Below are 12676 nucleotides of genomic sequence, written 5' to 3'. Positions count from 1 at the left end.
CATCCATCACCCTCAACATAGGGGCCCCCCAGGGCTGTGTTCTGAGTCCCCTCCTCTACTCCCTGTACACACACGACTGTGTGGCTCAGCGGAGTAGCAATACAATCATCAAATTTGCTGACGACACAGTGGTGGTGGGCCTGATCTCTGCCAACGACGAGAGGGCCTACCTGGAAGAGGTCAAGGTCCTGGCGGGATGGTGCCAGGAAAACAGCCTCTCCCTGAACGTCAGCAAAACAAAGGAGATGATTGTGGACTTCAGGAGGTCGGGGGTCAAGGACTACAGCCCCCTCAGCATCGACGGGGCACCGGTTGAGAGAGTCAACAGCTTTAAGTACCTCAGAGCCTACATATCCGAGGACTTGACATGGACCACACACATTGACAGTGTTGTGAAGAAGGCACGACAACGCCTCTACTTCCTCAGGCGCCTAAGGAAGTTCCAAGTCAGTCAGAAGATCCTTAAGAACTTCTACTCATGTACAATAGAGAGCATCTTGACCGGCAACATCACCTCCTGGTTTGGGAATAGCACTGCACAAGACCGAAGCAGACTACAAAGAGTGACACGTTCAGCCGAACGCACAATTGGAGGGGGGCTCCCCACCCTCCAGAACATTTACAACAAGCGTTGCAAGGGCAAGGCTAAGAGAATCATTAAAGACTCCAGTCACCCGAACAACTGCCTCTTTGAACTGCTGCGGTCAGGCAAGCGATACCGGAGTCTCAAGGCGAGCACAGAAAGACTCAGAAGAAGCTTCTATCCCCAGGCCATCAGGCTGCTAAACGAACAATGAATGAACACTACACAACAACAACCACCAAACGCACATAGCACACACATCCACACGCACACACTCACTTTAAACAAACACACTGTAGCACCCACTCCACACACTTTATAGCACACACCCACTTTAAACAAACACTGTAGCACCCACTCCCCACACTTTATATTTATTGATGAAGGATTGCACTACAACTCGTACACCTTACTGTAAATTGTACCTAAATTGTACCTCATCCCATTTCTGCTTTGCACTAGATAGTACTGTACATTAGTACACTGCATAGTATTGTATATTATATGGTAACTCAGAACATTGTACATATGTCTATACCGAACACTGTGACCTCATTTTCTTCTTCTAAATTACATGCTATACTATGTTATTTGATACTATCTTGTCTAGCACAGTCTCTGGAGCGTAACAGTAAGAAGCATTTTGTATGAAAGTATTCTGTACTTCTGTATGACAACTATTAAAGAAACTAAACTAAACATCATTCTGTCAAATCATTCTGTCCTATGAGTCCACACTGTGCAGCAGAATATCAGGGGATATATCTATGACCACAGCTGTGATGTCTTGGTATGATATACAGCATGTTGGCTAGATTCATAGATATGATCCCATGCCATTATTTTCAGTTTTCTGATGCATTTCAAGTATGATGACAAAAAAGGCAGCAAAACAACCCTGTCAAACCCACAATCTCAACACATTATTAGAGATTACACTAATAAATGACAACCAGTCAATCCCAAATATCACACCTGACCTCGAGTCCAATTAGAGCGTGACAGTAGCTTGACAGACGATCTGACGAGAATGTTGTGCAGCGGGGGCAACATTGTTGCAAGTCGGCGAGACTAGTCAGTCAAACTCCACCATGATGTCTGCCTGGTCTGTGTCTGCAGGGCAGTTGTATCAAATGATCACATGAAGCCGATTTAATTAAAGCGTAGAGCATTGATGTAAACCGGATAGTTACAGTGATGGTCTAATGTATACTGTCAAACGTCTATGTGAGATGGAACACAGAAAGCGTTATAACCTAAAAGGTCCCGAGTATGGTGATCAAACGCTGAGCGCTTTCTACCAGAAGGTGACAAGTTTGGCCTTCCCTTTAAGACCCTTCCGCTGATTGGTCAGAACGAGGATACACGGTCTTTCTGGTTGGATGAAGCAGAATGACCTATTATGCATGCGACGCATTCGTCTTAAGGGAGGACCCTGTGTTTTCATTATACGTCTAATTAACGCCTGAATAAAAATATCGGAGGAAAGCCACCTCCATTAGTGTGTGATCGTAGTGGGAAACCGACCAGCGTTATACGTCTTCTGCACTTATCAGCCGTTGAAGATTTAACTCTCCACACAGGTACCTAGCCTTTCAGTCGATATGGATTATCGCAATTGTATGTCGATATCTCTTGTTTATAATATTGTTCGCTTACTATCATCACGTCATGCGCCAAACAATCAGCGCAGCGCGGCTCGCAACGTTATTCCAGAAGCTTCTCGCCCCACGCGCTCATTAAGTTGTGCAGTGCGTGTGTAAATGTGTAAATGATTGCAAGTGCCTTCAACTGTGGTGGATTGAACTGATTTCCACACATTAGTTGGTATATTTAGAGGCTATGTCACCCCATCATTCATTCATTCATTGAAATTACGTTAACTAGCCAGCCACCCACCACGTTAGCCTTGCTAGCTAATCTTGTGTTGTGTTGTGTGCAGCGCGCTGTGTGCTGCTGGACCTGAGGGAACAGGATGGACCCCCGGAAAGTGTTCGAGTTGAAGGCCTTCGTGAAGATGTGTGACTCCAACCCCGGAGTCTTGCACCAGCCAGAGATGGCCTTCCTGAGAACCTGGCTGCATGGGTCAGTATCAGTACAGCACCAAGCGTCTTGTCTGCCTTTCTGTCGCAGCACGTGTCACACACGGCACGCACTGTCAGTTGTATATTGGGGGACTTTTGTATTGTATTTTTCACAGGTAGAGCTTAGCTAATAGTGGATTTAGATATCATATTAAATCATTCAGATCATCTGGTACTAGATATGGGTGACTATACATTTACATACTACTATACAGTATACACTATACTGCAGGCACACAGGCCAATTTACTGCTGCTAAAATGCCTTTCCACTTAAGTTAGAATCTGTAATTCCATAAAACAAGTTACCTCTTGGTAAAAGAGCCCCTTGTGGTATTGCTTTTTGTTTTAAATGTGTTGTTTTGGTCTGATGTTGGAGTTGCGTGGGGGAGGGGTTGTTACTGCAGGCTGCACCTCAGACTCTGCCAAGCTTTTAGTCTTCAGTGTGTAGAAAAATTGCTTTAAAAGTTTGAGTTTTTTTTAAGCCTATAAGTTACTGTTGATAACCACACCCCCTCTGTGAAATTCATGTTTCATGTCTTTTGATTTCTGAGGAATTGGCACAAGCCTCCCTTCATTTGTTCATGCTAATGCAAGTCAATGGGATACACATACAACCAGTTTCCTCAAAATCCTCAAACAGGTTTACTACTTATTGTTGTTATTAGAATCGGAATCATCTTTTATTGTCGCATCTTTCTCTTTTTTTTTTGATCCACTTTTTCTCCCATTTATCTATTTTTCTCCCATCCCAATTTTCATATCGTCCAATTCAACCCTCCCCTGTCTTCGAATGTTGTTTCTTGCCTCCCACAAGCCGGGCGGCTCGATCTTTCAGCGTCGGGGGTCTGGGCTTTGGAGGGGCCCCGCCCCCATCGCTTCTTGATTCTACTGCGCAGGCGCACCAACCGACCTGTAGGAGTTGCTGTCCACAACGCCCGATCCCCACCCTTCAGTTTCCCTCCCCGTAATACGGCCAATGTGTATTACTGTGGACGACCAGCTAAACTGAAAGCAATGTGGAGAGCGGGGCTCGAACAGGAGGCGTCCTGTTCGAGCCTAGTCTCCAGCATTCGTTGCGAGCGCCTTGCCCACTGCGCCACGTAGCCGCTCTGTCGCATCTTTCTCTTATGTTACAGCATAGAAGAGTGAGATGATTTGTTCTTAGCTCCTGTGCCAAAAAAATGAGCAGCATAGCAATGATATAAAAAAAAAATTAAAAAAAAACATTACGGTCATTTACAATATTCACAATGTAGTCACAGTGCAGGGCTTTCCCCAGGATCTTCAAACAAGGATTTTCAAACAAACTAGGGTTTGGTCCAGGAGGCAAAACATTTGCAATAAAGACATGTCTGTAATTTCCTGCAACTTAAAAACATGATTTCAATAAAATAGCAAACACACAGGTAAGTTCCAAATAAGTTATTTATTTAAGTACAGTGTATATGGTTGCACAATAGTTTAACATTGAACATGAAAACACCCATGCAAACACACAGTACACAGAGGACAGGGCAATCGCGTATTATACAATGACTTGTCGGTTTATAAGCTGGCCCCAAGCTTTCACTGCAAAAACACATGGTGGCGCTGTGCCCCTATTCTCGAAGTCAACTTCCTGTCTGTTGTTGCTAGGCAACTACGGCTTGGGGGGGGGAATTCACTCCCAGTACATTGTTTACGCTTCATTTAGTGCAGAAAACGGATCGGAAAAGCGGCAAATTAAACGCAATCGAGGGTAATTTTCTTCGGTGCATCACAATGCCAAAGAGCTGCTGTGTACGTTTTGTACTAATGACGGAATCAAAAATCCAAATCGAAAGCCTTATATAAGGTTATGAAATGAACAAGAATGTGATAAAAGATGTAATAAAAACTGAGCTCAACGCATACATTTGATCTAGAAACCCGTTTGTTGTCCCCTATACGAAGATGGCCGGCGGTCTTGTGACGTCTGAGTGTCTTCCAGAATTTGTTTAGGGAAAGCCCTGCAGTGTGGGTGCAAAGTGGCGGTAGAATCGGTGATGAAGTAGCTCTGGCTACTGTAACAACCGCAGCATGGGTGTAGTCTGTGCAAGAAACGGTAGTGTGTGCATCAGTAGCAGAGACGGTGATGAAATGCCACTGTATTACTCTAGTCACAGGTTGGTAGCCGGCCAGTGCGGCCACTAGTGTTACTTGTTCACTAGTCTGACTGCCTGGAGAAAACCTACTAAAGCTTATAGAAGTAGGCTAAATGGGGGCGGCTAGGTGGCGCAGTGGGCAAGGCGCTCGCCACCAACGCAGGATATGCTGGGTTCGAGCCAGCGTTGGCGTTGCTACCAGCTTGGCTGGTCGTTCATACTAATACAATTGGCAGTATTAGGGGGTGTGAAGCTGGTGGGTGGGGATCGGACGTTGTGGACAGCGACTCCTACAGTTCGGTTGGTGCACCTGCGCAGTAGAATCAGGAAGCAACAGGGGCGGCGTGTCCCTCCCACGCAGACCCTCGCCGCTGAGAGATCGCGCTGTGCAGGTGAAAAGATGCGACGGCTGCCTCAAGTACCGGAGGGGACACGTGATGCAAGGCTTTGTTCACATTGCAGCCGGCTTGTGGGAGGCATGGCCTACCAACGTTCGAGACGGGGGAGGGTAGAATTGGACAATACGAAATTGGGGAAGGGAGAAAAAATAGAAAATGGGGAGAAAAAGTAGATAAAAAAAAGGAGTAGGCTAAATGGAATAGCCTGCATGTCATATTCACAGACATTATTTCATACCCCATTGACTTGCACTAGCATTGCTAATAAAAACAAGTGGTAACAGGAGGCTGTTTGATGAAAGACACAGGCACAATAAACCTTCTGAATGTCATAAAGACGCTTTGTAAGTCAGCTATAGACATCTAAAATGAACCTTCCCTTTTAACACTGAGCGCCGGCCGTGTTTTCCTTTTTACTCCCTTGAATGCCACGGTCCACGGCCAATGTTAACGTTAATATCGCCTAATCTATGTTTTAAATTATGGCTATGTGTCTAATCTGCCCGTCGCTTATCAAAGACTCATTTTCCAGTCAACATTGGCAAGGCAGATTGTATTTTTATCGCTTCATTTCCGTTTGATAGCATTTTGAAAATCACCCGTTTTCCGGGGGAAAACAACCCATGCCTATGATAATCGCCTTTTACTGGAATATTCCAGAACGTTGTCATTTGTCGGCCTATTTATGAATCGTTTTCAAATAAACGCTAGATGATCGATAGTATATGTGTGCGCACGCACGCTCGTGCCGTATTTCCTCATGGCTTTTACAGTAAAAACAGCCATATCACATATCACATAAACGCTTATATCTCTGTGAAAACGAGTCTGATTATCCTAACACTTGATAACATAGATTCCTTACCTGAGGTCAGATGGTATCCAAATGGTTTATTCCAATTTCCGATCGCCATTCGAAAAAATCGATAAATGTATTTATCAACCGTGTATACAGTAGAATACATGATCCGCGTGGCTCAGAGGCTCCAGAATGAACTCTGGTAGACCCCGGCTGCATCAGTGAGAAGTAAAATGTGGAGTCAGAAATACGTTCTCATTCACTTTCATTGAGTCCATTCCAAAAGGGTGATTTACCATCTGGGAGACGATAGGGGGTGCTTTTTTCACATCTGATCGCCGGCGGTCCCTGGATCTCCAACGGTAGGCTTGCGTGATGCAATATGATTTCAGATCGCTAATAAAAAAATAAACACCAGAGAATAGCCTTGACGTGGCATTCAACGGTCAGGTCGTAAACCCGAATATTCTCGGGCATGGCACTCAAAGTGTTAAGCATCCGATATGTGATCTGCAGTTAAACAGGAGATTGATTTGCATCCTCTTGGGGACTCTCTCCATGGCGTCTAAATGAAGTGATTGGTTCAAGTACAGGTGGATGACCTTTTTAAATGCATGCGTTTGAGACAATGTCTTGCTAATAGAATCCTCCACCATGTCTGTCTGTTGCAGAATGGGTGCCACACTTCCACCACAACCCAAGACTGAAGGTTCATGCAAGGTGAGAAATGCAGAGTAATTTCTACTCTTTATATGCATTATAAAGTCTGACACAATGTATTTATGTAGTATCATCAGTCTTAAAGAGTTGGGGATGTCCCGATACCACTTTTCATTTACACTTGGGTACTTAATATGAGTACTTAAAAACCTGTTCCCCCCCCCACGGGGTCGGTACCGACCCCTTTTGACATTATTATCATATATTAATATTTTTATGAGTGATGCAATAAATTAGCGTTTTTAAAATCAAACGTTTTCAAGTATTATTATCACTACTATGTCACAAATACATGTAGAATGTAAAACGTTAGGTTGGCAATAGTTTAGCAATAGGTTAAAAGTGTACTTATATCGTTTTAAGTTTTCTATTTGCAATCGTTTTTTGACCCGGAAATGGAAATGTTGAACCATGGGAATTGGAATCTTTTTGCGGCCATTTTGTAGAGGGGATTTGTAGCTATCTTTCAGCGTTGGAATTTCTCCGTTCTACACTTCCTGTGGTCCACTATGGTGGTTCAAAGTTCAGCGTTCTGAATGAATCATATCAATAATTGTTATGATTTGCGATAATAAGCTACAAAAGGTAATGTTTTTGACAAATATTGAAACGCAGTCAGTTTCTCCACACTATTGTTATCATGTAGGAAGAATTAGATCTGAAATTAGTTACAAAATGGTTATACTGTGGGGGAAATAAAATAGTACAGTCGATTACAGTAAATATCAGTATCTGTTATTATGCAAGCCTGGTGATACTATATCCAAATTGAACTCGGCCATTTGAAAGATACTATATGTATATAAATGTGCGAATTGGCTATAATAAGGTAATGTATAAGCATATATTCTATAATAATATTTCAAATTGCATTGGTCCGGATGGGAGAATTCAGTACTGTATATACAGAACCTTCAGTTTGATCATCTTCCCTTTATTAATTTCCTTAGATCTTTTGTACACATGATCTCAAGAGGGTACTGAATGAGCTCAGTGGCAGTTTTTTAAGTTTGACAGTGAATAAAACCATGATAATAATGACCAAAGATGAAAAGAGAAATCATAATTCATATTTTCCTTTGTTTCATCACAATTTAAGCAAGCCTAGTAATAGACACAATATTTTTTTTTTTATGACTTATATACAATATTTCTGACACTGAGAATACATTCATTGAGGTCCATAGATGTTCCTAGATACCAAGAATATGCAAATAGCCCTTGTAGAAGTGGAGCAATATTCCATTTACCTAGGTATACATTTTATGCAGATTGCAGATTTTCACCTGGGGTGGAACAGGTTACCGTTACAATTCTAACAATGACTTTTTAGTTTCATCGCATGTTCCTCACTTTCTGACTAACAAATAAAATATACAACATGATGCTGTTGCTGACATTTTAAGTTAAAATAATATAAATATAAAAATTGTAACATGTGTTTTCCTGAACCAAACATGGCACTGAGTAATTGTATCCGAGTAGTTTTACGAGTACATGAGCACCGTAGTATTGGTCTCACAACATCCTAAAGAGTGATCAAATGCAACTCTATACATTGTACATAGCTTTAGCCATTTTGTAAGTTTATTTCTTAGGTTTACAGACCTAAGACATTATATTCTGACTAACAGTGTTGTGCCGTTTTCAGGGTGGCTGTCCTTGTGGCCCTTCCCCTAGCTCTGCCCCGCCACCTGCAGCCTCCGGCACATCAGAGAGTGAGGAGAGTGAAGTTGGTATGTCCTCATCACGTGCAGCCATGTTTCTGTAAAAGGAAAATTCAGATTATTTTAGTCTGATTGGCTTCTAAATATCCTCAGGGCTTAACATGAGTCCAGGCCCTCTTCTGGTGGGTCCCAGTTTTGGCACTTCAATGTGATTTTTACGAGATAAATACAATATTTGATCATAAAGATCTGATTTTGTGAGACTGCATTGATGTGTGTGTACAGTTTCCACTGGGTGTCCAATATGTCTCCTGTCTGCATTACTTCCCACTATTCCTGTGTCCCACTATTCCTCTGTGTCTCACCACTATTCCATGTTTCACTATTCCTCCCATGTTTCATGTCCCACTATTCCAGTAGTGTCATTTCAGTAAAGGGGGGGGGGGGGGTGAGTTGTTTCTATACATTCACTTGTGACATTTAGGTAACATTAATGAACAAAGCAGACAACTACAGTATGTAAGTAGTAAACCTGTTTTTTTTTTATTCCAGTCGATCATAATGATCGTTCGAGAGGGAGACAGAGACTCATTACACGCAAGTCTCGGAGCGCACTGCGTTCAGAGAGAGAGACTCGCGCACAGCGCAAGTCTTGACTATTACGGAGCGCACACTGCGTCGCGGTTTCACGGAATGGATTTGTAGTTGTCATTTCTCACAAATGACATGCAAATGAGAGGATTTTGTCACAAATGACAAAGTATTTCAGATTGATTTCAAATGTCAAATTTGGCTAGAAGCCAACTACCAAGATGTGGCGAGTGCCATACCAAAACTACGCCTATGCACTATTCCTCCATGCCCCACTATTCCTCCATGCCCCACTATTCCTCCGTGTTCCACTATTCCTCCATGTTCCTACACACCCTCAAGACCCCTCCTCTCTACATCCTCTGGCCGCCTCAGACCCACTCCTATCCGAGCTCCGGCAGGGTCATCAGAGAGAAGCTGCCTATTCCCTGTCCTTGCTCCACAATGGTGGAACGAACTTCCCACCACAGTTAAGACAGCCGAAACCTGGCCAATCAATATCTGAAATGGGGGGGGGGGGGGTGGGGGGACATATTAACCTTCTTACTGTCGTTTATCATGCACTCTTCCTACTATACTAAGATGTCGTCTACTATGCACTCAACACTGCAGCACTCAAGTTTCAACACTGTTTGATGAACATTGTTACTCGGCTGAAAGAGTTGTACCCTTCCTGTTGACTAGTCGTACAGAACTTTTAAGTCGCTTTGGATAAAAGCGTCAGCTAAATGTAAACGTAATCCATGTCCCACTGTTCCTCCATGTCCCACTATTCCTCCATGTTTCATGTTCCACTATTCCTCCATGTCCCACTGTTCCTTCACGTTTCATGTCCCACTGTTCCTTCACGTTTCATGTCCCACTGTTCCTTCATGTTTCATGTTCCACTATTCCTCCGTGTCTCATTGTTCCTCCATGTTCCACTATTCCTCCGTGTCCCACTATTCCTCTGTGTTTACTTACTTACCGTGTTGCGTCTAGACCATGTTGAATTCCGATCACAATACGAGCCTGACCACTTCGGGATGTGATCTGGCTCATTTAGGGGTGTAACGATGTGACCTCACAACGATTAATTTCGATTATTCAGGCAACGATTCAATGCATCATGAAATCTCTTCATTTGACCACGAATCAGTTAATTCCCCAAAAGAATTTTGAATACACAAATGTGGCTGGGGGAACTGATTCACTCAGCATGAATGGACTAGAGGTCAATAAAAACAATACACACAAAAAGTAAACATTAATTTCCATTATCGATTCTAATATATTCAAATCGATCCAGTTTAATCGTCACATTAGAATCGATACATTTCGATTAAACGATGCATTGTTACACTCCTAGGCTCATTGGATCCCACTGCTAGTTAAATCCAATTTGTCCAGACCTTTTCACCAGGTGATGAAAATCAGACTGAAACAACATGTAGCGTAAGTTTGGTTCCCAAACTGAACCAATGTAAACCTTTTCCATATAATTATTCTGCTACAGCACACATCACCCTGGAACCTGAGGCTGTAATGGCTAAGAGTGCATAAGAGTATGTTTGTCATAAAAGGAAAGGTTGATTAATAAGAGATTGATCTGCTTCCTTCCTCAGAGATTGACATGGAGGGAGTGATTGAACCAGACACCGATGACCCTCAGGAGATGGGGGACCCTGACAACCTGGAGGTGAGTAAATCTGTATTCCCTATAATGTTTGTCCCATCTGCTCGGAATGCGTACCTCCATTAACGCACCGGAATAGATGTGTGTGTGTGTGAACTGCTTGCTTACCGATTTGTCTAGACATTCAAACCTTGGAAATTTGAACTACTTCCAGTTTACCAGGATATTTGTCAAGGTTTTGTTTACCCTGCCTTTTAACACTTTGATTACCAGCCATGCGGTGCGCCTTACCCCCGTTGAATGCCACCACCCACTTCAATGATAGCGCTCTAAACGCATAAACTACCGTACTTTTTGCACTATAAGCCGCACCTGAATATAAGCTGCAGCAGCTAAATTGAATGATGTGTACATGTATAAGCCGCACTGGACTATAAGCCGCAGGTGTTTTAATGTTTAATTACCATATGTAAGGGTTCGTGCACAGAGGGTATTGTCGGGAAAGAGATGGCTGTTTGAGGAAGCTCCCATTTATTAACATTTTTGTTTAAACAGGAACGATAGCCAGTTTGCAGCTCCGGGTACAGTAGGTAGCAACGTTAGCTCTCATAACGTTAGCCAGTTAGCAGCTCCGGGTACAGTAGGTACCAACGTTAGCTCTCATAACGTTAGCCAGTTAGCAGCTCCGGGTACAGTAGGTACCAACGTTAGCTCTCATAACGTTAGCCAGTTAGCAGCTCCGGGTACAGTAGGTACCAACGTTAGCTCTCATAACGTTAGCCAGTTAGCAGCTCCGGGTACATTAGGTAGGCAGCATGTTGAAAGAGGAGCCCTGAGCTGCTCATACACTAGACCAGGGGTGGGCAATTATTTTTCCCGGGGGGCCGAATGAGCAACTGAAAATATGTTGGAGGGCCGGGCCAAAATTCCAAACTCAATTATGCATAATATACATTTTATTTCTATATAAAAAGCAGTAAATGGCATTGTTTTGACCCCTGGTAAGAGTGTGTTATTATTTGGCAATTAAAAGGTGAGGTTAGCTTTCAAAAATATCATTTATTCAAATAGAATTTATTTCCAAAATGAAAAACAAAATGTGAAACATTAATAACAAAGGGCATGTATGAAAAAGTGCTATACAAATAAAGTTATTATTTTGAGTTTCATATGCTATTGAAACAAGGATTTTCTTAGCTTTCTAAAGACATCGCATCATCTTATAGCCAAAATAAACAAGACATGGATGTCACTGAACTGTGTAAAGAAAAGTGTCCCAGTGGCCTTTTTTACTTTACATGCCTATATTAAACATTTAATGTTTTCAGAACTGTGCAAAAAAAATAAAAAATAAAGATCAAGTGTCCTATTTCACTTGTTATATTTCCACATTTTAGTTTTCTTCATTTTTTTTTCATTCAGTGTGATAAATCCAGTCTCTGTTGAGCTTTAACAAGTCCATCAAAGTCAGGTTGCATGTCTGAGGTGGAGATGCGAAGCACAGCTGCCAGATGTTCATCAGTGAGAGTGGATCTGTACCTGGACTTGGTAAACGTCATGACTGAGTGTCTGTTCACATATAGGTGGATCCAAAGAGAACCAACATCTTCTGAGCATGTCTCCTCATGTTTGGAAAGTTCTCCTCCTTGAGAGCAGAGTAGAACTCTAGCAGTGATGCTGACTTAAAGTGCTCTTTCAGTAGTGAATCAGACTGCAGGTCAATGAGTTCAAGCTGAACATCAGTGGGTGCACTATCAACACTGCAGGTAAAGGGAGAGGAAACCAGCTGCATTTCATCCTCAACCTTTTTGAAATCTTAAACGCCTTGAAAATTCATCATGCAAGTGCTCCCAACATGGATGAGTGCCGGTGATCAGCTGATGGTTTGACTTCTTTCAGGGTTTTCATGTGTTTGAGATTGTTGCTGCCTAGTTGCCTTGAAATTAATTGCAACTTTGTCATGAAGGCTTTCACATGGCTATGCATTTCATGAGCAAAAATGCCCTTGCCCTGCAGTTGTGTGTTCAGTAGGGATGGGTACCGTTCACATTTGAACCGGTACCGGTACCTGTGAATCGATACCTTTTTTCTGTA

General features: G+C 42.6%; 2 protein-coding genes across 3 annotated transcripts in view; one reads left to right on the top strand and one right to left on the bottom strand.

Moving 5' to 3' along the window:
* Nucleotides 1–1884, bottom strand: part of xpnpep3 (X-prolyl aminopeptidase 3, mitochondrial) — a 73904-nt gene extending 72020 nt beyond the window's left edge. Inside the window, exon 1 of the mRNA XM_084329986.1 lies at nucleotides 1564–1884. Coding sequence (XP_084186112.1) covers nucleotides 1564–1636 — 73 coding nt within the window. The 5' untranslated portion in view covers nucleotides 1637–1884. The remainder of the gene's footprint in view (nucleotides 1–1563) is intronic.
* Nucleotides 1885–2028: 144 nt separating this feature from the next.
* Nucleotides 2029–12676, top strand: part of st13 (ST13 Hsp70 interacting protein) — a 55875-nt gene continuing 45227 nt past the window's right edge. For both annotated transcript variants that reach the window (XM_084328182.1, XM_084328181.1), the window contains exons 1-5: nucleotides 2029–2166; nucleotides 2526–2668; nucleotides 6661–6709; nucleotides 8361–8445; nucleotides 10572–10645. In XM_084328182.1, the coding sequence (XP_084184308.1) occupies nucleotides 2559–2668; nucleotides 6661–6709; nucleotides 8361–8445; nucleotides 10572–10645 (318 nt within the window). In that variant the 5' untranslated portion in view covers nucleotides 2029–2166; nucleotides 2526–2558. The remainder of the gene's footprint in view (nucleotides 2167–2525; nucleotides 2669–6660; nucleotides 6710–8360; nucleotides 8446–10571; nucleotides 10646–12676) is intronic.

The sequence above is a fragment of the Notolepis coatsorum genome (assembly GCF_963971535.1).
Source record: "Notolepis coatsorum genome assembly, chromosome: 14".
NCBI lineage: Eukaryota > Metazoa > Chordata > Actinopteri > Aulopiformes > Paralepididae > Notolepis > Notolepis coatsorum.
Note: the sequence above shows the minus strand (reverse complement) of the source record. Positions and strands in the feature narration are given on the sequence as shown.